The sequence below is a fragment of the Periophthalmus magnuspinnatus genome, chromosome 12, assembly GCF_009829125.3.
Source record: "Periophthalmus magnuspinnatus isolate fPerMag1 chromosome 12, fPerMag1.2.pri, whole genome shotgun sequence".
In the NCBI taxonomy this organism is placed as follows: Eukaryota; Metazoa; Chordata; class Actinopteri; order Gobiiformes; family Gobiidae; genus Periophthalmus; species Periophthalmus magnuspinnatus.
Genome location: NC_047137.1, coordinates 5495565 through 5518024, shown reverse-complemented (window position 1 = coordinate 5518024; position 22460 = coordinate 5495565). Strand labels below are relative to the sequence as shown.

At 38.0% G+C, this 22460-nt stretch overlaps 2 protein-coding genes across 4 annotated transcripts in view; both read right to left on the bottom strand.

Annotated features, from left to right (window-relative positions):
- Window positions 1-854: 854 nt before the first annotated feature.
- si:ch211-222n4.2 (uncharacterized protein LOC101885505 homolog) lies at window positions 855-7729 on the bottom strand. Of its 2 annotated transcripts, none has more exons than XM_055225589.1 (7): window positions 7246-7729; window positions 5201-5248; window positions 4966-5086; window positions 3613-3808; window positions 3445-3545; window positions 2696-2755; window positions 855-1192 (listed from the first exon to the last, which is right to left on the bottom strand). In XM_055225589.1, exons 1-7 carry the CDS (start codon window positions 7553-7555, stop codon window positions 1066-1068), a joined length of 963 nt encoding a protein of 320 aa, XP_055081564.1. In that variant the 5' UTR covers window positions 7556-7729; the 3' UTR covers window positions 855-1065. The 2 variants fall into 2 exon arrangements, with proteins under 2 accessions (XP_055081564.1, XP_055081565.1); XM_055225590.1 differs by having other exon boundaries at window positions 973-1192; window positions 4966-5083; window positions 7246-7594.
- Window positions 7730-8082: 353 nt separating this feature from the next.
- Window positions 8083-22460, bottom strand: part of ulk1b (unc-51 like autophagy activating kinase 1) — a 28464-nt gene continuing 14086 nt past the window's right edge. Inside the window, exons 9-27 of one of the 2 annotated variants that reach the window (XM_033975922.2) lie at window positions 21653-21711; window positions 21480-21562; window positions 21215-21265; window positions 20468-20559; window positions 20210-20375; window positions 19625-19679; window positions 19414-19494; window positions 18949-19080; window positions 18434-18582; window positions 16698-16960; window positions 15966-16132; window positions 15758-15879; window positions 15408-15533; window positions 13602-13780; window positions 12900-13081; window positions 11954-12072; window positions 11703-11860; window positions 10863-10998; window positions 8083-10333 (exon numbers count right to left, since the gene is read on the bottom strand). In XM_033975922.2, the coding sequence (XP_033831813.1) occupies window positions 10278-10333; window positions 10863-10998; window positions 11703-11860; window positions 11954-12072; window positions 12900-13081; window positions 13602-13780; window positions 15408-15533; window positions 15758-15879; window positions 15966-16132; window positions 16698-16960; window positions 18434-18582; window positions 18949-19080; window positions 19414-19494; window positions 19625-19679; window positions 20210-20375; window positions 20468-20559; window positions 21215-21265; window positions 21480-21562; window positions 21653-21711 (2376 nt within the window). In that variant the 3' untranslated portion in view covers window positions 8083-10277. The remainder of the gene's footprint in view (window positions 10334-10862; window positions 10999-11702; window positions 11861-11953; window positions 12073-12899; window positions 13082-13601; window positions 13781-15407; window positions 15534-15757; window positions 15880-15965; window positions 16133-16697; window positions 16961-18433; window positions 18583-18948; window positions 19081-19413; window positions 19495-19624; window positions 19680-20209; window positions 20376-20467; window positions 20560-21214; window positions 21266-21479; window positions 21563-21652; window positions 21712-22460) is intronic. The other variant, XM_033975923.2, reaches the window with a different exon arrangement.

The window sequence follows — 22460 nt, the reverse complement described above, 5'->3', positions numbered from 1 at the left end:
TCAAGAGCTTCTAGTGCACCCTGTGACTAACTACTCCACTGCCTAATCAGTCACAAATAAGTTCTACATAATAAATAAATCCTGTTCAGTGTTAATATAGTATCAGCCTCAAGAGACCGGGATAGTTTATAGTGGACTAAAGACAAATTTCTGACTGTTCACATAAAGCAAAACGAAAACGTGTAGGCTACTGTGCATTTAGTTGTGACTATGACTCCTGAGGCTGCAGCTGGCACTTCCCACCACTGCAACACTGTGTGAATCTTAATAGGTCTGTAGTCACTGCGCCTTAATAGCTCTGCTTGCCAATTCCCACATTTACACAAAGACGCAGTGATGCAACAAATTAATGGAAATATCAAAGTGAGAAGCTTCTCCACAAGTTAGCATAAAAATCACTGGAGAAATATTTTTTTAACATGGTTGAGCTGCAAGTATTTACAATCAGTGTGACAAGATACACGGCCATAGTAGTGTTTGTAACTTTGATTATGTGGTACAAGTACTGTGTAGGAGCTGTGTACTGGGCGGTTCTAAATATGTAAGACCAATGTTAATAATACATTCACATTTGAGTTTATAAATGCCAACTAGTGTTTTATAATTATAGGCTACTAATTTAAGGTGTGTTCACATCAATATTGGGACTAAACTAGGACTGAATCTGGACTAGACCAGAACTAGAACAAGACCAAACTAAATGTGAATGCACCTTACTTATGCATAAATTATAATATTGCTATTGCTCTTGCTATTGCCCACTTCGACCTCTGCTCTGGTTGCGAAAGTACATTTTTTTGAAAAGTAGAGTAGTGGAAATAAACCACAGAACACAATGAAAAACACTTTCATTTGAAAACAATGTAATATAATGAATAATTATACAAGAAAACATCTATTCAACCAGTTAAACAAAATGTCGTGTGCTCTTATTACGCATATAGGAACATCTCATTCTACTACATAAAAGGTAATACATTATTTTTTATATGTGCAAATTCCTTTGTCTTTTGTCATTCCTGGTTGGTGTGAAAATACCAGAATCTCTTGATGAGTATTGCTGGGTCACTGCACCACTCTCTTGCAGCGGCCCCTCTGCACAGCTCGGGCTCTCCTCTGTCTGTCTGCGATAGATGTACTGAACGACTGTTTGAGAGCGGGCAATATCAGAGTCGACTGGGGCGCTTCAGAGCTGTGGAGAGACAAGACAAAAAGATTATAGAAGTGAATTAAATAGCTATTACTCTGGTGTGGGCAACCAAATCTTAGGCTGCGCTCACACTAGGGCTGAACGACATCTTATCGCAATTTTTCTGACAAGCATTTCGATTGTGTTTGATTTGCAGTTAATCTTGCAGCCCTAGCACTTGTTCTGGTCCATGTTTACTCATGATGTAGGCTTAGTCTTGGTTTAGTCGTTGCCTAGTGTGAATGCAGCCTGTCCAGAAGCATAACAAAAAGACAAAAGCTAATTATTTTGATAAATTAGAAAAAAAAAAAGACGAAAACCTGAAATCTTGTGTGTATATTGCATGGTGTTATACAGTAAATGGCAGGCATCACATGTGGAATTTATTGATTAATACAAAATGCTGAGTTTCAAATACATTTAAAACAGCTTTTGAATTGCACAGGTATATTAGGGACACTTACAGATAAAAGTGGCAAATTTGCATGAGAAAAAAAGCAAATTAGTGAGGAAAATATGAGATATGATATTTTAAACATACATATTTGCAACTTTTTTGTCATATTTGTTTATTTGTCTGGCGGTGTATTAGCACAACTGTGTATTTGGGCCACTTACAGATGAACAGGATAGGATGGATAGTATGGATAGGATACTATACATTTTACACACAGAAAAAATATAAATTTTGCTAGAAAAAAAGGCAGATTTATGAGATTGGAACAAGTAAATCTGCTGGGAAAACGTGGCAAACTTGCAAGAAAAAAGTTGTAAGAAATTAATATATTAAAATGTAGGACTGCTGAATATGAATGATTATGGTCGATCATCTCATAAGTGCTCGTACTCATAGCATGCGACTTACTGTTTACACCCACGCATCTATCTATAGTCTATCATCGAACTTCTCTTCAAAATGGACAACATGTCACTTGAAAGTTTATCAGAGGCAAAGGTTACACCCAGCTTGATCTATGCAGTCATAGGTGCCACCACAAAACTATTTCCATCAGTCTATCATTCTAGCTAATCTTGTGTGTTCTGACAAATTTGCTTGTTCTTTCTGGTAAATTGGATTGTTTTTTTCTGGCAAATTTGCCATCTTAAAATCTCATAACTTAAAAAATTTCCAACTCGCTCTACTACACCGTTGTACTAGCCGTTATACTAGAAGTTGTCCTAGCCGTCGTACTAGTCATCGCAGTTCGGACTGTGGACTGTCATATCATTATAGGACACCTACAGACACATTAATAGCCATAAAATATGTGTCATACAAAAACTAAACCAATTTCTTCCAATCTGTCAAAACTGCATGTTTTTTCAAACAAATTTGTTGATTTCTGGGGAAAAAATTTACATTTTTTTAACCAAAGTGTATGTTTTTTACAGTGAAATTTGCAAATTTGTTATTTTCCCTTCATCTATAAGGGGCCCTAATATGCCGCTGTACACAGTACAGTACAACCAAAATGTATCATCATGAATATTAAAAAAATTACATACGATTTTTCTGGAAATGTCTGATGACCAAGCTTTGGCAACTTCTCGGTTTCAGAAAACTTCCTGCAAAAACAACATTCCAGAATAAGCAAGTACTATATAACTTTTTTGGTGGAGGAATCTGCCATGTGGTTGTCTTCATGGACTTGTTATTAGTTTGCATGGAATATGCATTTTACAGATTTTTAGCCATGTAGGCAAGCAGCCAATGCCACCAGCCCAAGTTACAGGTTAGATCTGCAGAGATCTTAGAAAGTGTGTTTTTCAAGATATAATTATATATATGTATATAGCCATACTATTGCCCCAATTTTCTTGTTTTTTGCCAAATAATAAAATAAGAGCATGCTATTTTCATTATGGATGTTTTATTGCACTGAAAAAAATATATATAAAAAAACATACATCCTCACTGTGAATGGATTTGCATCTCGCCACAAATTTGGCACTTATTTGGCCTGGAGGAGGAGCTCCCTATTCTTGTTTTCATGGAAATGTATGACATAAAATGTATGTATCTCCATAGAGAATGTTCCGTATGTAAGTATGATTTTAACTTTTTAAGTTTTACTATCACTTTAAGTTTAATGCCATACTGTGGAACCTTCAAGGCAAACAGCAAACTCCAAATGGATATTCCACCAATGAAAGGATCGATAACATCTGAAGCAACTGGTAGACCATCCACCAGAAAAGTTACACAGTGCATCTTTAATATTGGATATAAAAATATTTCAACTGTCTTAAATTACCTTGTCCCATCTGCAAGATAGGTTTTGGTGAGAATGTAGTTTTCTGGAGTGATTTTCTTACTGAAAACAATGTCTCTCAGCAAGGCTTTCACACGCAAAAGCTGTAAGAGACCAGTGCAACAATTAGCATTAGTAAAACCACAAATGTAACCTTTATGAGTGACATACTTCCTGAGACTGTATACTGTTGGCATTGTAGAGCTGTCGGATGATGACCTCACACTCGTGCAGGGTAGGTGGGCGTGGTGGGTGAGCGGGGCTACTGTGGATGCGCAGAGGCTGTAGTGAAGTGATGAGACCCCCTCTTGGCTCTGCACCGTGCACTTTACTGAAGGAGCCTGCTGTGTCTGTGGACTCTCGCAGACTTCTCCACCAGTCAGGGAATCAATTATAGATCACACAGAATGGAGGTTAATAGCAGCCATAGTGGTGGTGGTAGTTCTACTTCACACACATAATGTACAAGTGGTACATGTGTATAGGAAATCATGTGTTTACCCTATATCACTGCATGTATGTCTGTAGAACTTTGGATTGTGTTGTTACACATAATAGAATTTTCAGTTAGCCTGAGGTCAAATCAATGGAACTTTTATGATGCTAAATCTTCTGACTCTATAGTGTGAAAACTGTATTTACCAGTACCAGACCCTGCAGTCTATTTTACATTTGATCGAGCTCTACAGATAGAAGTGGAACTGGACTACATACATGCATGTCTTGCATGTTTAAATACCATATTTACAGTAAACATGCCTTATTGCCATGTTGGTTCTTATAAAGGATCAAACAGAACTCATTGCACATAGAACAGTAGTCGGGAAAGAAGTGAATGCCTCAGGGGTATATCTGTGAAACATATAGTGATATAATCAGGTGCTCATTAAAGATCCTTTGGAAACAATCAACAAAAAAAGAGAAAAATGTTCCGATGTTAAATGAAAGTTTAAGCTGGCTCGGATTGTTCTTCTCTTTTTTTTTTTTTTTTAGAACTTTGCACATTTCATTTTTCAAATCATAGCACTTCCAAAGAAATATATTGCATTTAACTTTTTTTTTTTTCAAGGTGAACTAAATCACTTTTCTGGTGGAGCCTCCTCCACCTGCATTTGAGTCCAAGGAGTAATTGCTTAGCCTGCCCTGAAATGTGCTACGGTATTGGCATTAAACTATATCTCCATGGAGACAAGCTGGTGACACCACCAGGAAATAATATAAGTTAGCTCTGTGGAGAGGTGAGCCTGGTCAGAATAAGAATGTATGTTTTGAAAGGCACAAAAAACACCTATCATTGAATAATTGCAAAATAGACATGCCTACTGTCATATTGTGGAACATTCCAGGAAAAGCAGTAACATCTCCATGGAGACAATTGTACGTGGAGCCAGAAAAGTTACACAACTTTAATTATATACCTACACACAAGTTGCAAAACTTCAATGCAATAATAACAGCTGTTATTAGCTATGGTTGAAAGAGACAGTGGTATTGACAGGTGGTTTGTAAATTGGTCATTCTAACCTGGCTGCTTGGTCATGCAGGGGTCGCGTGTCCTGCAGCTGCTCCTCCAGGTACAGTCCAGTGCGCACATCACTGCCCTGAGTGGGCGGTCTGAGGCCTCCACGACTAGTGGGTAATCCTGCTATCCAGCAGACACACATATAAGTGTCACTATACTATAAAATCAACTTATAATAAGTCAACTGAAACTAGTCTAATTTGGAAAACTCATCTTAGTGGATTGTCCATGACTTACCTCTCCGACTAACAGTGGGCGACTCCATTATCAGCTTATACTGCAGCTCTGCAACAGCCATAAGACAAGACGTATAGAGTGTGCCATATAGAGGCTCATTAGATGCACATTTGTAACATAGCCCATTAGTGCGCCTGCCTGCGTGTGCACAGGCCTGACAGCACAGGCAGATGACTGAAGAATCACTGAGGGCTGGTGTTGAGATGTGCCAGTATGGAACAGTACGAGGGCCGCACGTGCTGAAAAGTGACACCACCTCCCACAAAGGCAACACTCACTTTTCATTTGCCTCTGTCAGAACGCTGGAGTTGCTATGCGACCACCCTGCCTAGATTAAATGTCTACTCTATAGCTTTTCATTGCTTTAACAGGCGGAAAACAGGACAATTTGTTTCGCTCATTAAGTTGTGATACATTTTTAATATGAGACAAATTAGGTTAAAGAAGTTCCCTGTAGACTATGTAAAGTTGTTTAAGTAATATAAGAGAATACTGAGAATAGCCTAAGAGGACATTAATGCAGCCGAGTACAAATAGCCTATTATAAGAAAGCCATGTAAGCTATTGGCACCATGACTTTTATTTGAATTGTTATTAAAGGGCCCATATTACCCCATTTTCTGATCCATGTTGTAATGTTGTTTCCTTATCAAAAACATACCCAAATGTTTGTTTCATTCACACGTTTAATACACAAACCCTACAAATTTAGGCTAAGTTCTTCTCTCAAACAGAAAAACTCTGTTCCACCTTGTGATGTCATTTGGTAATACAGGAAGTGCTCCACTGTTTTAAACTCCATATACCTTCACTGGAATCATTTGGATAATTTCAATCCTGGAATTTCAAATCTCTACTGAACTAAAGGTAAAAGGTAGCTGTTCATTTAAGAACTGCCGCTTCATGACATCACCAGGTGGAACAGAGCATTTTGAGCTTTGGAGATATAGACAGAATAATAATAAAGTGTTACTCAAACATGTGTGAATGAAATAAAACACAACTCAGGGTTTGTTTTTGATGAGGTAACAGCGTTAGAACATGGCTTACAGCTCACAAGAGTCCATTTTGCATAATATGGGACTTTTAATGTAGCAAAGTGTATTACATGTAATAGTTAGGCCTATTTACATTAGGGTTATCAAGAGAATGGATGTCCAATTACTAATCCATGTCCTAGTAACAATAGTAAGCATGTTTAGACAAGACAAATAACCAGATAGATAGATAGAGAGAGAGAGAGAGAGAGAGAGAGAGAGAGAGAGAGAGAGAGAGAGAGAGGTAGAATGGAAGGAAGGAAGGAAAGACAGAAGGAAAGGAAGACAGAAGGAAAGGAAGACAGAAAGGAAGGAAGGAAGGAAGGAAGGAAGGAAGAAAGGAAGGAAGGAAGGAAAGACAGAAGGAAAGGAAGACAGAAAGAAAGGAAGACAGAAAGCAAGGAAGGAAGGAAGCAAGGAAAGGGGGGAAGGAAGGAAGAAAGACAGAAGGAAAGACAGAAAGAAAGACAGGAAGGAAGGAAGGAAGGAAGGAAAGACAGAAAGGAAGGAAAGACAGAAGGAAAGGAAGACAGTAAGGAAGGAAGGAAAGACAGAAGGAAAGAAAGACAGAAAGAAAGACAGAAAGGAAGGAAGGAAGGAAAGACAGAAAGGAAAGAAAGGAAGACAGGAAGGAAGGAAGGAAGAAAGACAGAACGGAAGGAAGGGAGGAAGGAAGGGTTTCTAGGCTAGTATCATGATGATAGCCAGACTAGCCTACAATTATTCTATATAAAAAAAACAACACATTTTGTATTCTAAAAAGACTTATTAGACTTAAAAGGCCTATTCTTATTATCATTGTGGTATCGAAATCAGTAGGCCTATTGAATACTGAGCCTTTTCTTTTACGATATCAAGCCTTATAGGCTATAGTGACAAGACTATGAGTGGGGTTCAGTTTTAGGTGAATTTTGGACCAATTAGGCCACCGTATGAAACTCAAACTACCGTACAGGTGATTGCCAATTTCTTAATGGGCTTCCACTGAAATACACATTCCGTCTTCACCTTTATTCTCCCGTCTGAGGTATTCGATTTCCGAGTGAAGCTTGCCCAGCGTGTCCTGGTGTTGCTGCTGAAGGAACTGGATATTTCTGTGCAGCGAGGCGACGCGGGGGTCCGGGTCGATGTGGCACGACTCCTCCGGTGAATGCGCCTTCATCACCGGCCCCCTGTCCGCTGGTGGGCCGGGGCGAAGCGGCTCTAGTTGGATCCCCGGTGGAAGGCGAGGCGCAGAGCATGGTTTCCCCAGACTCCCAACTCGAGTCCAGTGTGGCAAATGTCGCACCGGGGGTAGGTTGATGTTGCTGCTTGACATAGTTTGTGTTGATGCCAAACCATACCGGATCGGACACGGGTTTTCTCACGGGTAATAAAAACTTAAATTCACAGCAACTTGAACTGCACTTACGTTTTATCGTGTGTTTGGCTAAGAAAATGCATTAGCAAGTTAGCTCCGCTCGCCTGACCAGGCTTACGTCGTTACCTTGACAACCACCTGTTCCTACGTGATGACCCGCCCCCAGTTTTTGTAAGATTGACAGGTGCATTGACCAATCAGTTTGATGCCCAGTTTAGTCTGGGGTCATATTGTAAGCCCAGACTGTAGAATGGCCACATGTGAACATTTAGGTTGAAGAGAATAGACAATAGAATAATAAGATAAAAATAAGATAAAATTACCTAAATACTGACTTTGCCTTGACACCTCAATGAAGTCATGTAGCCTAAGCAGCAGCATTAAGCCTCTTTGTACATAAGCTAGTGGTTCAGGTTTTCAAGGAGTTTGAATAGATTTGATCTACATAAGCAACACAGACAAAACAATAGCTTTTTACTTTTTTATTTTTTATTGCAACTCTCAGTCACACAGTAATATTAGAGCTCACAGAAAACAATGAAATTGTGTGTCATTGGTGAGACACATTTAAAATGCCTTTATCAAGGCACTGGGTAGATCAGAGCGCCCCCTTCTTTGGAAATGTAGGTGGATTCTGTTCCCTCCATGCCCATCGCTCAATATGTACAACAACAGCAATAACTTAATTTACAATATTTACAAGTGAAACAGAGTTTGTCAGGTGAAAATAAAATACAAAAACATTCTTGGCAAACAAGTTAGATAGATGAATGACAGAAAGAAGGTGGGAGTGCATGTTTTAGCTGAATCTTCCTGGGGGTTGCACTTCTCTACCAGCACAACTAGAGGCCATCTTTTCAAAGACACTTAACAAGTTACAGCATGAGCGATGGTGTGTAGTTCCATACACACTTTGGGTGTCCATTAGGCATTTCCAGGAAACTGGCTGCTGCATAAATCTAATTTCTGAGTCTTAAGGTGATCAAAAAAGCTGATAAACAATTGTAGGGAATTAAAAGTGACATATGCATTAGCTGTATTTATAAAGTCATCAGTACTATTACTATAGTATAAGAAAAATAAAAAGAGATGGTTAGTCTATGTGGAATGTTCACACATACAAACACATGTAATATCAACCAAACATTTTACAAAAGGCCACAAAGCAAATATACACAGCCTTCTCTTGGCTTCTGTCTTGAAATATTCACATCACACGTTGCTTCATTCTGCTGACAGTGTCTTCACTCATTTCTGCTTCTGTCCTAAAGTTTAACTCTGATTTCTTTATAATGATGTACTCTATCAAACATGTTAACAACTATTAAGTCAAACAAACACACTCTAGGGAAAACCTCTTTCATATGCTTTAGTCTGTAAAACACAGTGTACCCAGTGTAAACTGGAAACCAACATTAGTAGTTCAAACATGGTTTTCCATCAAATCACGAATACTTCAATAAAACACTCATGCATGCGTCCATGCACGTTATCTTTGAAAACTCCAAATAAAACAGCCTCTTTATCTCACCTCCTTCAGGACAGACTGAGGTCAATAAACTATACAAACTAATCTATACAATGAATGCACACGCCAAAACAACACTGTCACCAGCAGAACTCTGCAATGAAACATAGCTTATACCGTCTTTGATAAGCATTCTCACATCTAACACACAACAGTAACTAGATAACAACTCACTGAAATATCACTAAATTATCAAAAGTAGCATGTTCTGCATGTTCCATTCCAAACCACTGAATACAGTACTTCAACAGTGCAAAGTCATTCCACACAGCTCTGGGATCAGTCTAAATGCTGTACAAACACTTAGACATCCTGTGCTTCTCCCGTCTGCCTACATTCAAATGTGACTGTACTCATTCAGCTCTGACATAACATACATGGAATCAACAGCATCGTGTCCTCGCATTCATCAAAAACACACACTAAAGTGAGAGCAGTGGGACAAACGTCAGTCCTTGTAGGAAAGCTACATTTTAAAGTTCCAGTTTTTTTTGGATAGTTCAGGATGTTTTTTGATTATTTTAAAAAGCAAGCGACACTCACTTTGTCGATTTCTATTTTGTCCTATTACATGTCCAACAGAGAGCATGTCCTCCTATATCTAACAGTGTAACTAAACTGTTTTTGGTCATTTTAACAGGTTTCATCAGTGCACTTAAAAGCTAAGAATAATCTTTTTCTGTCCTTTACCTGAGCACACCGACATTTGATTGAACATGAAGAAACACAGAAAAAAACTAAACAAAACTTACAACAACTACAATTCCTCGCATTATGATTTGATTATAGAATTGTCAATAGCAATTAGAAGCATGTAGAACATTAATCTGACTACATGTGTGTGGATAGGTGTCCTCTTGGTAATATTTGCAATGGTGGAGATTATTTTTGGCTTCAGTGCCATAGAAGTCTTTCTATCTCCAAGACAGACATTAGTGGCTTTTGTCAGACCCATTGACAAAGCCATTTTCAACAGTCCACAGTTTAAGATGATCAAACGGTCATCTGGTGAATCAAAACACTACTGGATACTAACTGAAGGCAAAAACAATGTATCTAGTAGAAAATATTGGGTTTGTTGAGAGTTTGTCTATAATATGCAAGGTGACAAAATGAGACGTGGTTTAAACTCCATTACATTGTGGTCCACTCTTAAACACAGAGTCCAGACTGTAGAGCTGTGATGCGTCGTTCAATGCACTCTTTACCTGTCAAAACAAAACACAGAAATGTATCCTTGATTTTCTTGGAATTTAAAGTGCATATAACAAGTTTTCATGTTTTTCTAATTATTTGGTTTGGTGGGATCATACGTGGTAAATATTTATCATAGTTTTACGTCAGTCAAGTGTTAGTTTGTGGAAAAACAGATAAAAAGAAAAGTACAAAAATTAAGGAAGTAGCGGTGAGCTTTAAAACAGAATCCACCTACCTATGTCATCAACACAGAGGATTCAATCCAAAATGCAGAAAAAAAAAAAAATTAAAACAATGTATTAAAGTATTAAAGATGTGGTCATTTGGTTTTATTAGTCTAATCATAACTATTGTGTAATTTTGACAGGTGGTTTAACATTATGGTTGCACTTATGTCATATGTGTGTATCTGATGCCTATGCCCAATCAGGAAGTAAAATTATAAACTTAACTATGGTTAAATACGATCATATGCATTTCAGTCTAATAAAAATATAATTTGGGAAGGAATGTAATTTTCCTTTATCTAGAGACACTCACATTTGCTAACACTGAGAATGTCCTCCTGTTCAGAGAGCAGCATGGACAGGCCCTCCATGAGCAGCAGTGCTTTGTGATATCGCAGGATGGAGGCCTCCCCCTGGTGGAACATCTCATCCAGTGCAGCAGCTTGAACCTACACAGCAAAGACAATCTAAATGAACTCTGGATTTGATCTGCATATTACATAATAATATTAAAATGATAGCTAAGAGAAAGGTAATAGTATAGTGTGAGTAACTGCTATTTTGGGCGTCAAACAAACAAACAAACAAACAAACAAACAAACAATCGGTGTGCACTTTGCTAATGAAACTACTGCACATCCCATCAGGTTTGTGAAGTTGTAATGTTTTATTTTGTATCATGCTTTTGTATATTTGTGGAAAATTGCTGTGCAGGAGCATGTCCTAGGCTTGTGGGCTGAGCTTTGGCTAGGATCGTACTGCTAGCCTCAAAGAGGGTCTGAATAAGGCCTGGGAAAGATCACAAAAATACTGAAACAGGCATTGATGACATATAAAACCTCTTTAGACATGTTTTGATGGTTTTGAGGGAACATTGTTATAACATGGTAGAAAGCTCAAAAAAGTTGATTTTGCATAATCCCCCCTCTTTATTAAAACATGAAGAAACACTTAATTCATACTACACAAATTGTTTATTGAGAATGATTCAGGCTTAGTAACTATTTAACCTTAACCCCAACTCCTTAATAATAAGATAAATATAAATATATAGTTTTGTGTGAGTGAATTGCATTGGACCCATTTCAAATATGTATAATCTGTATAATGTGTTCTGCTTAATCGAGTTGACTTTGCACTTGCTGGGACCTACCATCTGCACAGTGTGGCTGAACAGCAGTCTCTCCGCTGTGATGGAGCTGATCTGGTCCATCAGCCGATGCTTCCTGGAAAAGAAGCGCTCCAGACGGGTGCTAAGGGAGCGGCAGGAGGCCACACTGGTCTTGTACAGCTCATTCAGCCTCTTCACAACTACACGGAGGCAAAAATACATTGTCTGTCAGGCTCCAAATTCTGTTGAGATTGGCCATAATAAACTTTCAAGTTGGAAAAAGCTCTGAGCACCTTGTTTGACAGTTGTGGACGGGTAGAGTTTGCCCTCCTTCACTCTCTCCTTTGCTGTGTGTAAGGCGGTCGACAACAGGTCTGCACTCTTCAGATAAAGAACCAGCTGTTCTGCATAGCTACGGAAAGAAAAACACACATTCAAAACTATATACTTTTCCTAACTTTATGTTTACCCCAAATCTCCCACATACTGTCCAATTTATCATTATATATATATATATATATATATATATATATATATATATATATATATATATATATATATATATATATATATAAAAACTGTTTCTGAACTAAAAAACTACCAATAGGGCATTCCGTTTGTTACTATGAGCATGTCAGTCAAAGAACTTGAATGGTAACAGAGCACACAATCCACAATTTTACATAATTAAAACTCTATTACTCAGCCTTTGAATAAGTGTATTTAATTACATGTTACATATTGAAAGGACACCAGTTACATAAATGCCTAAACGTTTACTTGTATTGGGTTGATGGTTTAATGCTCTACCGCATCTATATATCCTTGACTAGTGTTGTCACTATACAAAAATTTCAAACTCTATTGTGATACAAAGGAATAGACTCAGTACTCAATACAGATTCTGATACCACAATGATAATTAAAAACTCCTTCTTTAGACTATAGAATGCTATTTTTCACATTAAATCACAGTACTTTCTTTTCTCTCACATGCAGTCTTATATCTGTGTAATCCAACAGGTTCCATAGTGGTCCATGGGTGTATACTAGTCTATGTGGTCTTATACTGTTCTGATACAGCTCAATATCATTCTACAGTTATTCAGGAAAGGTTCATTTCTGTCCTGTGAATGTGACTTTTTTTAGAATCAATAGCTGCTCAAATGAGTATCTAGTTTTCGATACATTTGACTCCATCCTTGCCCCAGCTTCATTCACCACACTGAGGAGCCTTACCTCCACTCTCTGCTGAGGGAGCTGATCTGATCGGCCACCAGGCTGTGCTGCTGTTGTCGGAGGGGTGGAGGAGGAGCATCTTGATGCTCCGCTACACTGCCACGGGCTGCAGCTACCTCCACCAGACAGAGTGCGAACTCCAGAGTGAAGCGCAGGCTCTGAACTGTGTCTGTATGCTCCTGCTGCTCCAAGAGACAGGAGAGAGGAAGGTGGTTCAGTGTAAGAATTTTAAACAGGTCTGTATTAATGTGTACACTTGTTTCTCCAAGCTCACCTGAGGCTATACTCTTACCCTGGCTTAAAAAGGATCTACTCACATTATTTCAATTCACATTCAACTTTTCTTTCTTTTCTTAAATTTTATTTTTACAAATTTGGAATAGAGCCATCTGGAATTCTAACTACAAATAAACTGAATTACTTTATGCAGTGTTATACTGAAAATTTTACCTGCATTATTTCCATAGTAGCTTTTTGCAGGGAAAGATAGATAGGGCTGCACAAATGTTTGATGACTATTAATGTAAGTCAAACATTGTCAAAACACAGATGCAACCAAGACTAAAACAGTAAATAATTGAATAAATATTAAAAAATACTGTTTCATATTTTAAGTAAAAAATGTGTGATAAAACATTTGCCATCAGTTGCCTAAGCCGATAATGGAATAAATAAAAGTGTTTTGGCTCTCCAGCTCCTCACCTCCATCAGAGTCTCCTCGGGTAGCTCAGGCGCCTCAAACGTCACAGGCCCACCCATGTTGGCAGAGATGGGGTCAGTGAAGCTAAAGCGTGGGCTGGAGGAAGCCTCATCCACATAGGGGCCTGTAGGAGGGTACCGGCTGGTCAGAGAGCCCCCAGAACTGACTGAAGTCAACGAGCCTGACAAGTGGAACAATGTCATTAGGTTACTGTGAAGTAGTAGTTTACCACCCCTATTAATAAATATATATATATATATATATATATATATATATATATATATATATATATATATATATATATATATATAAATGAACATATTTAAAACACACAACTCCATCTTCTGGAACTCTATCTTCTGGATGCTGTTACTTCTGGGATAGCAAAAACACTAAAGTATAATTTGGCCACTTTCAAAAGTATCAGAAATTCACTCTCGACTGAAGCAGCCAAAAGCTTCCTCAATGCCATGATACTTTCACACCTCTCCTACTGCATAACCAGCTGGTCCCAAGCAAACAAAACAAATCTCAAACCACTAGAGTCCATTTACAAGCATGCTCTGAAAACACTTGACAAAAAAGCACAACAATATCATCACTGTAACATACTTGTTAAATACAATATGCTAAACTTTGATAATTTTGTTTCACTTGCTTATGGCCAATTGACCTTCAAGATTCTCCATAACCTGGCTCCTCTACCACTTAAAGAATTCATCCAGTGGTCGACAGATACGGCTTTAAGAGCAACCCGAGGTACCATAAGAGGACAGTGTAATATCCCTAAATATAAAACTGCCTTTGCCCAAACCTCCTTCTCATATAGGGCTGTTAAACAATGGAATAAGCTCCCATCAGAGATACTGAGCTTAAACAGCCTCACAGCCTTCACCACAAAGGTGAAAGCACGGTTATTAGATAACCAAACATGTACACACATTTAGCAAAGAGGATGAACCGTAGATTGTAAGATGTGAATGTAAGTATTCATATGAATGTGTTACTAGCTGTGTTCTGCTTACTACTAGATACAGAAGGGTGAGTGTGAGTGTGAATAAGATCATATGGGTATGGATGTTAATTGGATTAATTTGCTACATGTACAGGTTTGCATTTTAAATCGTATCGTGTATATGTAAATGTTAATGATGACCCCTCCCCCTGAGGACTATAGAAGTAAATTAGCTGTAAATCTAGAATCTGGTACAAGCATCTCTGCCATTGTGCTTAATGTAACTGTACATTGTCCTACTAAATAAATAAATGAAAATTAAATGAAAACAAAGAATAAGATAAAACAAAGATAAAGAAGCTAAAATCAATCCTAAAATTTCAAACTCAATTTTGATATTAATGAAAAGGCCTGATACTCCATACTACAATAGTAAAAACACCCTTTTCTCAGACAATTTCTTTTGAATTACAATGCAATCTTATACTAGTTTTGATACAGGTCCAGATCAAGATCTTGATCTATTTAGAGAAAATTTACCTAATTTATGTGATTTTTGTCAGTTTTGACACTTGTTGAAAAGAGTGATCATTTTTGACACTGGTTTTGGTGATGATTAGTATCTGGGTAATTTTTTGTCAACCCTAATTTTAGCACAGTTAATGCACAAAAATGATAGTGTGCCATCAATTTTAACAAACAGTTGCATGTTCATGACACAATCAATAAAACATAATTACATCAGATATGAAACAGCTAATTATGTTGAAAGATGCTATCTATATCCAACAAAAACAACATGGCTGCTATTTGACAGTGTGAAGTATTCACATTCAAAATGCATAAAAATTACCTGAGTATTTCCTCTGACGGGAAGACTGAGGAGGGGTGCTGCCAGTGGGAGGAGATCCCACAGTGAAGACCACCTGTGCAGGGCTGCCAGAGCTGGGAGCAAAGCCAACAGTGCCACTAGGGGGAGCTATTGAAGAAGATAGATTATCAAAAAACAGCTATATTACACAAAGTTCTACATGTGATGTTGCTTTAATAATCATGGTACCACTTTAAAATGACTACACCTTAAGCATGAACAAAGATTTAATTCATAATAAACAAAAGCTTAATAATGATTCAAGCTTAATTAAAGGGGTAAGGGTATTAAGTAGTTTTATGCCTGAATAATTAAAGTGTAGCCATACTTACCTATAATGTCAATGGCTTTTTCAGATGTGAGGTTCTCTGTGCTGCTCCTCTCAGCTACAGGAGCATTAGGGCCAAAAGCAGCTATTAGCAGCATGTCTGACAGCCGGCCAGCGCTTTGAGACCTGGAAAGTCAAGTTCATGTAGTACTACCTTTGTATTATTCTTGTGTTTATTAGTGCTGAGAAAATTCAAACCTAAAAGTCTGTACCTTGCAAAGCCTTGGGTGTTGTCATTAGCTCTGTGGATGCAGTGGGTGGGTTGTGGCTCTGGTGGGGCAGCCCTGTTGGAAGGTGACCCCATCACCAAACCCTGGGTCAGGAAGGTCATTAGGTTTGGAGAGCTGGTGGGCTTAGGGAACTCGAAGGGAGGGATCGTCTGTAGGGAAGACAAAATGGAGATACATAATTTTAATTTCTTTCATATTTAAGGATCATGTTCAACCACAGATGTTTTAAGTAGCTTACGGTGGAAAGTAATTGTTACTGCAATTAGAAATACACCATTGGGGTCAATTTATATTTTTTGTCGATTTGTACTTATAATTTTGTAAAACTGTAGGTATGTAATTGCTCTGTTAAGCAGCAGAATAAGCAGTAGGTCTGTCACGATAATTACTATATCGACTTATCATTCAATATATGAAAGCTGGAAGAATATATTTTGAGGCTCAACATTTATTGTGTATAGATCTTTGGTGCAATAGTAAAGAGGTTTTTGCTATTTCTTTATGTGTTATGCCCACAACCCCTTTTATAATACAAGTCAATCACAATTAGTGCCACAAATGGGTAATTAAAACAAATTAAACTCATAACTACCTTGTTACGAGTTTGAATATCTCTACTTCTAATAGGCTACAACAAACATAAACAGTGTATCATCAGAGGTTGCAAAACACTTCCTGCTTGACTAACTTAACTACAGAAATGAATGTACGTACCCTAGAAGGAGAGCCCAGTATGGTGGGTAGAGGGCTGCGCTGCATGAGTTCACTGAGCCTGGGAGAGGAATGCAGTGGTCTAACATTCATCAGGCCTGAACCAGGGACTGCTACTGGGTCTGAGTGCTGCTTGCGGATCTTCTGCCTGCCGCCTGCACTGGCACACTCCAACAGACAGGGCGCGCTGTGGAGCCGTGACCCCAGTCCTGTTTGCTGCTGTGATGTTAATCGGAGTTCAGTGTGAGGCAGAGGAATAAGGGCTGCTGGGGAAAAAAAACAACAAACCAACATTAAAGTCGCTGTGCCTGACTTTTACAGTCTTACAAACATAAAAAACAGATCTAGTTCATTTTAAGTTACTTATTACTTATTTCACGTTCTAGGTTATTCTTCATTTATGCATTCTGAGCATTCTAATTATTCATCATGTGTATATGGGCTTCAGCAAGACAAATTTTGCTGCAGTACACAGAAAAAAATTGAAGATGCAAAGGTGTTTAAACAAAAAAAAAGATGATAAGATGTTGTTTACACATACAAAATACTACTGTACCTGATTTTTAACGGCCTTAAAGACGTGAAAAACAGAACCAGTTTATTTTAAATGCTTTGCAAGTTATTCCTCTTAGCTTATGCTTTCCGATCATCCTAATTATTCACTGCAATGAGTTTATATTTTCACAGCTTTCATAGGCCAGAGCAGTTTTGCCACCACAGTAATGCTAACTACAACTAGCATGTTAACAGTGCACTTCCTGATAACTGGACAAGAAAACTGATCGTAATTAGATGCAGACAGTCCACAGTTAAGTTATAGAGCTGCTTATACAATATATCTGTACAAGAAAAAATACATGGACAAAAAATCCGGTACAGGGCCTTTAGTGTTTGAAGATGCTATGACCATAGTAAATTATGAGGTTGCTTAGATACTATGGGGGCAAAAGACTATGTGATGGTATGACTATACAAGGAGCTGAGCCAAAAGTAAACCAGAGAGCAGACAAGTGCAACAGGTGGCGAGAAGACGTGTGTGTGTGTGTGTGTGGGAGGTTGGTGCATTTGCTCTGCACAGTCACAAGAACATTTAAAATTGTGCAACAGCAAAACAAAAGTCCCTTTTTAAGTAATAGACACCACTCAAAATACTATACAGGAGGGATGAGAACTTTCAGTGTTAGGCAAGTCTTTGCTTTCTGATTCAATTCAGAAATATTTTTTGTTGAATTGAGATTGTTAATGGTGATAACTTTATTTAGATAGTTTGTTGTATTATAGAACTAGCAAAACAATGCATGTAAACAAACTATTTATTTGTTTTGTTTACATTTCTGAGCATGTTTTCTTCATGATTCTCAGCATTTCAATTTCAAGTTTTTCAAGGATCTTAAAAGGTGCACTGTGTAACAGCTCGACTCCATGGAGATGTTATTGGTTTGCCTGAAATGCACATAGCTGACCCCAAACAGAAAAGTAACGTAGTTACAGACAAGTTATGTTAAGACTTCAACTTTCCATTTTTTCCAGCATCCCCACTATTGCCTTAACTTTTTGACATTGAAGAGAGCTAAAAAACTTTTTAAAGTTTATTTTAATCAAATCAAAACTTTGATTTTACTCTGGCCAATTCACAAAACAATCTAATTTAAGGTTTTATGTAATGTGTCTTTCATAATCTGTGCCATAATGGTGCCAAATAAGGAATTAGAGTAATTGGGGATTTCCTTATGAAGTACCTTGTGGGGAGAGCTGGAAGGGCCTGGCACCACCCAGAGAAAGGCGGCGGTTGGTGGGCATAGCTCCCTGGCCGTAGGGGGGTGAAGGCCCCTGACGACCATACCCCAATGAGCTGTTACTGCTGCAGCGACGCACTGGGGTCGACATCCTGAGGGAACATTAGCAGAGGGTGAGAAAATAATACATAAATATTGTTCCTTGTCAAAATAACACATTTTGAAGTACGATATGTAGTTTAATTAAATAACATACAATAACACTACAAGACCATTATGTCCCAGTGAAATTTTAACCCTAAAGCATAAAAAAAATCTTAAAACATCCCCATAAAACATAAGCTGCATTAAATGAATAGTAAAAAGATAGATTTTTTTGCTTTTAAACTGCCAACTGTCCAATCAAACAGAGAAAACAGGCTGTAGCGCAATTTTTACCCAAGTAGGGACACAATCTTTCTGAATTGTGCACTTACGGTCCACACTTTTTAAGATAATGTCCAGTCTGTGACACTAACCGTGCTGAGCCATCTTGTCGGGGGCACTGGAGGTTCTGTTCCATGCGCTGGTAGTTATGGACCTGAGTGGGGACTGGGATAGGCAGTGAATGACCATGGTTTCCATAGTTACTTCCCAAGAAGTCACTGGGCCTGCCAGAACAACCAGAGGGACAGACAGTGCCAATACTGTCAGATGAGACAGAAGATGGGTTGATAGTTTGTGTACTTTGAGACTTGTGAAAGACTTGCAAGCTGTGTCGTGAAAAGATTTGCTGAACATTATTCAAACAATGGGTACATTTACTTGGCCAGTTGAACTAGAATAAACATACAACCCAATATTTTGGGCAGATTTTTGGTGTTTTTACAAAAGAAATCTGATTATTAAAAAACATCTGGTGACATGTCAGCTTATAAATGGATTGTGGATGTATGTAGGTATAAAAAATCTTTGTGGCTTCAATGTACTTTCACTGATCATACCTGACAGGGCTTGGAAAGCCGCTGTACGATGGTGAGTGAGGTGGCGTTTTACTACACAGCCCTGCAGAGGCCAGGAGGGAGCTGAGGAAGACACACAGACCATAAGGCAAGCCTTTTATTACGCTGCAAGGAAAGACTAAACATTTATTATACCAGACACTTATCAAATTGCTTCGCTAAAGGTTATGGCATTCTGTAAAGTGATTATTACCCGCTGTTCATGAGGCTGTCCTGAAGCACTTTGCTCTCACAAGTGAGCTCACCTGCTGCAATAGGAAGAGAAATAAACAGATGGAAAAGGGCATGAGCCAGGATTTATATCATATTCTCTGCATAATAAAACCACAGGCTCCTAACCACAAATCTACTAGAAGGCAAATAAATTCAATAACTGTAGCATTCTCTTGCCAGAAAATCTGAATTCTCTATTCAACACAAAAATTTGTAACATCCATGTTGATTTAAAGGTGAAAAATACAAGTAGTTCATTTTAAACAGTTAGCAGTGGTCCAGAGTTATTACCAGCTAATGCATTCCATTTCACATGCTTACAACAACTAGTATTCTAACAGCACACAAGCTGCATCCTCTTGGTTTGTGGATCTTATAGATATTAGAAAATATTATATTTTATCGTAAACTACTGAAAGTTGACATAGACAAATATTGGTTATCTGCCACAACAGTAACAATCACATGTTGGTATCAGTTGAAAAAAATCCCTACACAAGAGTGTGATGAAATAATTATGCCAACCATATAACAGAAGTATTGTACCAAATAGACTGCTACTTACTGTTAAAGTGCGCCGGAACCATGACAAAGTCATCTGTGTCGCAGGAGGACGAGTTCTTGCTGCTAGCCGCTCCCCCTGAAGAGTCTTTGAGGAGGAACCCTGTGACCTCCTGTGTGGGAGAAGCCAGAGCTTTGGGTCGCACCTGCTGTCCATCTGCGAGGGACTGCTGCAGAGACCATATAAGACAGAGGGACCTAGGTAAGTATGTGCTCTGATGTAGGAAAGGTGTGATACGACGGTATAATAATGTTAACAAACTGGAGGTGAGGCCAGATGAGAGGTGGAGGAGCTGCTACAAGAGCTGGCTGAGGCAGAGCTGGGGAAGCAGGTCATTGTGACTGTGGGGGTTGCTGAAAGAATTAGCACAATTACCATTATATTATAGCTAACCATTAGGCCTGTCACAATAATACATTGTGAAATGTGATATCAGTTTTTCCCCATATATTCCATGGAGACAATAGTGGCAAAAAAAATCTTTTTAATAATTAAATCTCATTCTAAGTTCTGGAGTATAAATGCTGTGTATAATAATGCAATGAGGCCACCATTGTCTCCAGTTTTAATGGTAAACATTGGATATTGTTAGAGAACATTTTTTTTGTACTTCATTTACATTTGAGCTTTAGAGGGTTGTAATTTGTTAAGTATGACTCAATAATGGCTAAGAAAAACGTCTTTGTTACTGCAAAGAAAAATTCCACACAATGGATATAGGGCCCCCTAAAAATTGTTTAATAAATGAAACCTGGAACAATATGTCCATATTGTATTATTGCATATAACTATTTTAATAAACTGATTGATAAAATATTTGACTCTTTTTTTAACATTTACAGTAGAAAACAGCTTAAAATGTTTAGTAGCCATTAGTTCAATACTGAACAGTGTGGGCTCCATAACAATACAATGAAATGTAAGAAAAATGTGCACATGTCAGTTCTCAATAACATCAGTATTTCCGTATCATTCAACCCAAGATACGCAAAATGTATTTACACTTACTCTTTTTTATGGATGAGCTCGCCTCTAGGAAAGGATGACTGAAGAACTCATCTGCCAACAACAGGTAAACAAAAAGTGACTCAAAAACCTAGGCAAATGTGCATTACGTTAATAATTTAGCATTTGAACACCACCATAGGTTTAATATTGGGTCAAACGATGTCTCATGTATGTAAATTAAACACATTTGTCAGTTCTGTATTCCCTATATTTTGATTGAATGTGTAAAACCAAGCTAAAATTATCATTATGGTGAATGACTTACCATAATCCATGCGGTCTTTGTAGTTGCGTTGCAGTAATCCTAGCAGCAGATGCCTCAGATGGGATGAGGTCTCTCTGGGGATACTGCAGAGAGGAAAAAGGCAAGTTAGGTTTCGCAAAATCATCACCATGTTTTATCAAAATCTGCAGGAAATCATCTAAACAAGTTCTTACTTGGGAGTAAGATGAGTATTTTTTTCATAGAACAGTCGAAGATCTTGTGGACTGCTGGCCTGAAAGTGAAACGAGAGCAACTCTGTTTTAATATACCACAAATCTGAAAATACTTTTTACTTTGGCAGTATATGGTTAATTTATGATTGCTGCTTTGCTTAATTTAACAAATGATTCACCACTTTGTTTTAAATGTTTTAAATTAGAATCCATTTTGTATCTTTACAAATAATAGCAATAAGTGAATACATCTCATCAGAGGTATTATTAAAGGTGCACTATCCAACGTATCCAGGTGGAATGTTCCACAGTATATCATTAAGGGCATCTGTCTTGCATTTATTCAATTACAGATGTTTTTATTGCTTAAACATACTTTGCAAAAACCTGCATTATTACAGTAAGTAGGCTCTCCTCTCCACAGACCTTGCCTGTAACTTGGCCTTGTGGAGTCACATGCTTGTTTCCATGGAGATAGATACCTTTAATGTCATACTGTGGAACATTCCGGCTAAGAAATAACATCTCAAAAGAGGCGAGCAGGTGGCAGGCTTTCCTTCAAAAAGTTACACAGTGTGCCTTTAAACTATATAATCTGGGAGTGGATCTTCAATTGTTCCACGGCAGCATTCTTAATAACAAAACATTTGACAGCTTTTAAAATGTGCTACACTAATTAGGTCGAAGTCAGAAATGCAACCAGACCGGTCCAGAAATAACCCAATTATGTGTCATAACAGTCAACCTAGAAAACAATGTAGGCTCCAACTCCCAGCCGCCATCCCATATGAATAGTGACAAGACATGT

Coding starts and splice junctions, on each gene's coding strand:
- si:ch211-222n4.2 (XM_055225589.1), bottom strand. CDS start 7,555: ATGTCAAGCAGCAACATCAACCTACCCCCGGTGCGACATTTGCCACAC. Junction 5,087..5,200: donor GCCCACTGTTAGTCGGAGAG/GTAAGTCATGGA, acceptor TCTGCTGGATAG/CAGGATTACCCACTAGTCGT. Junction 3,809..4,965: donor CTGCATGACCAAGCAGCCAG/GTTAGAATGACC, acceptor CTGGTGGAGAAG/TCTGCGAGAGTCCACAGACA.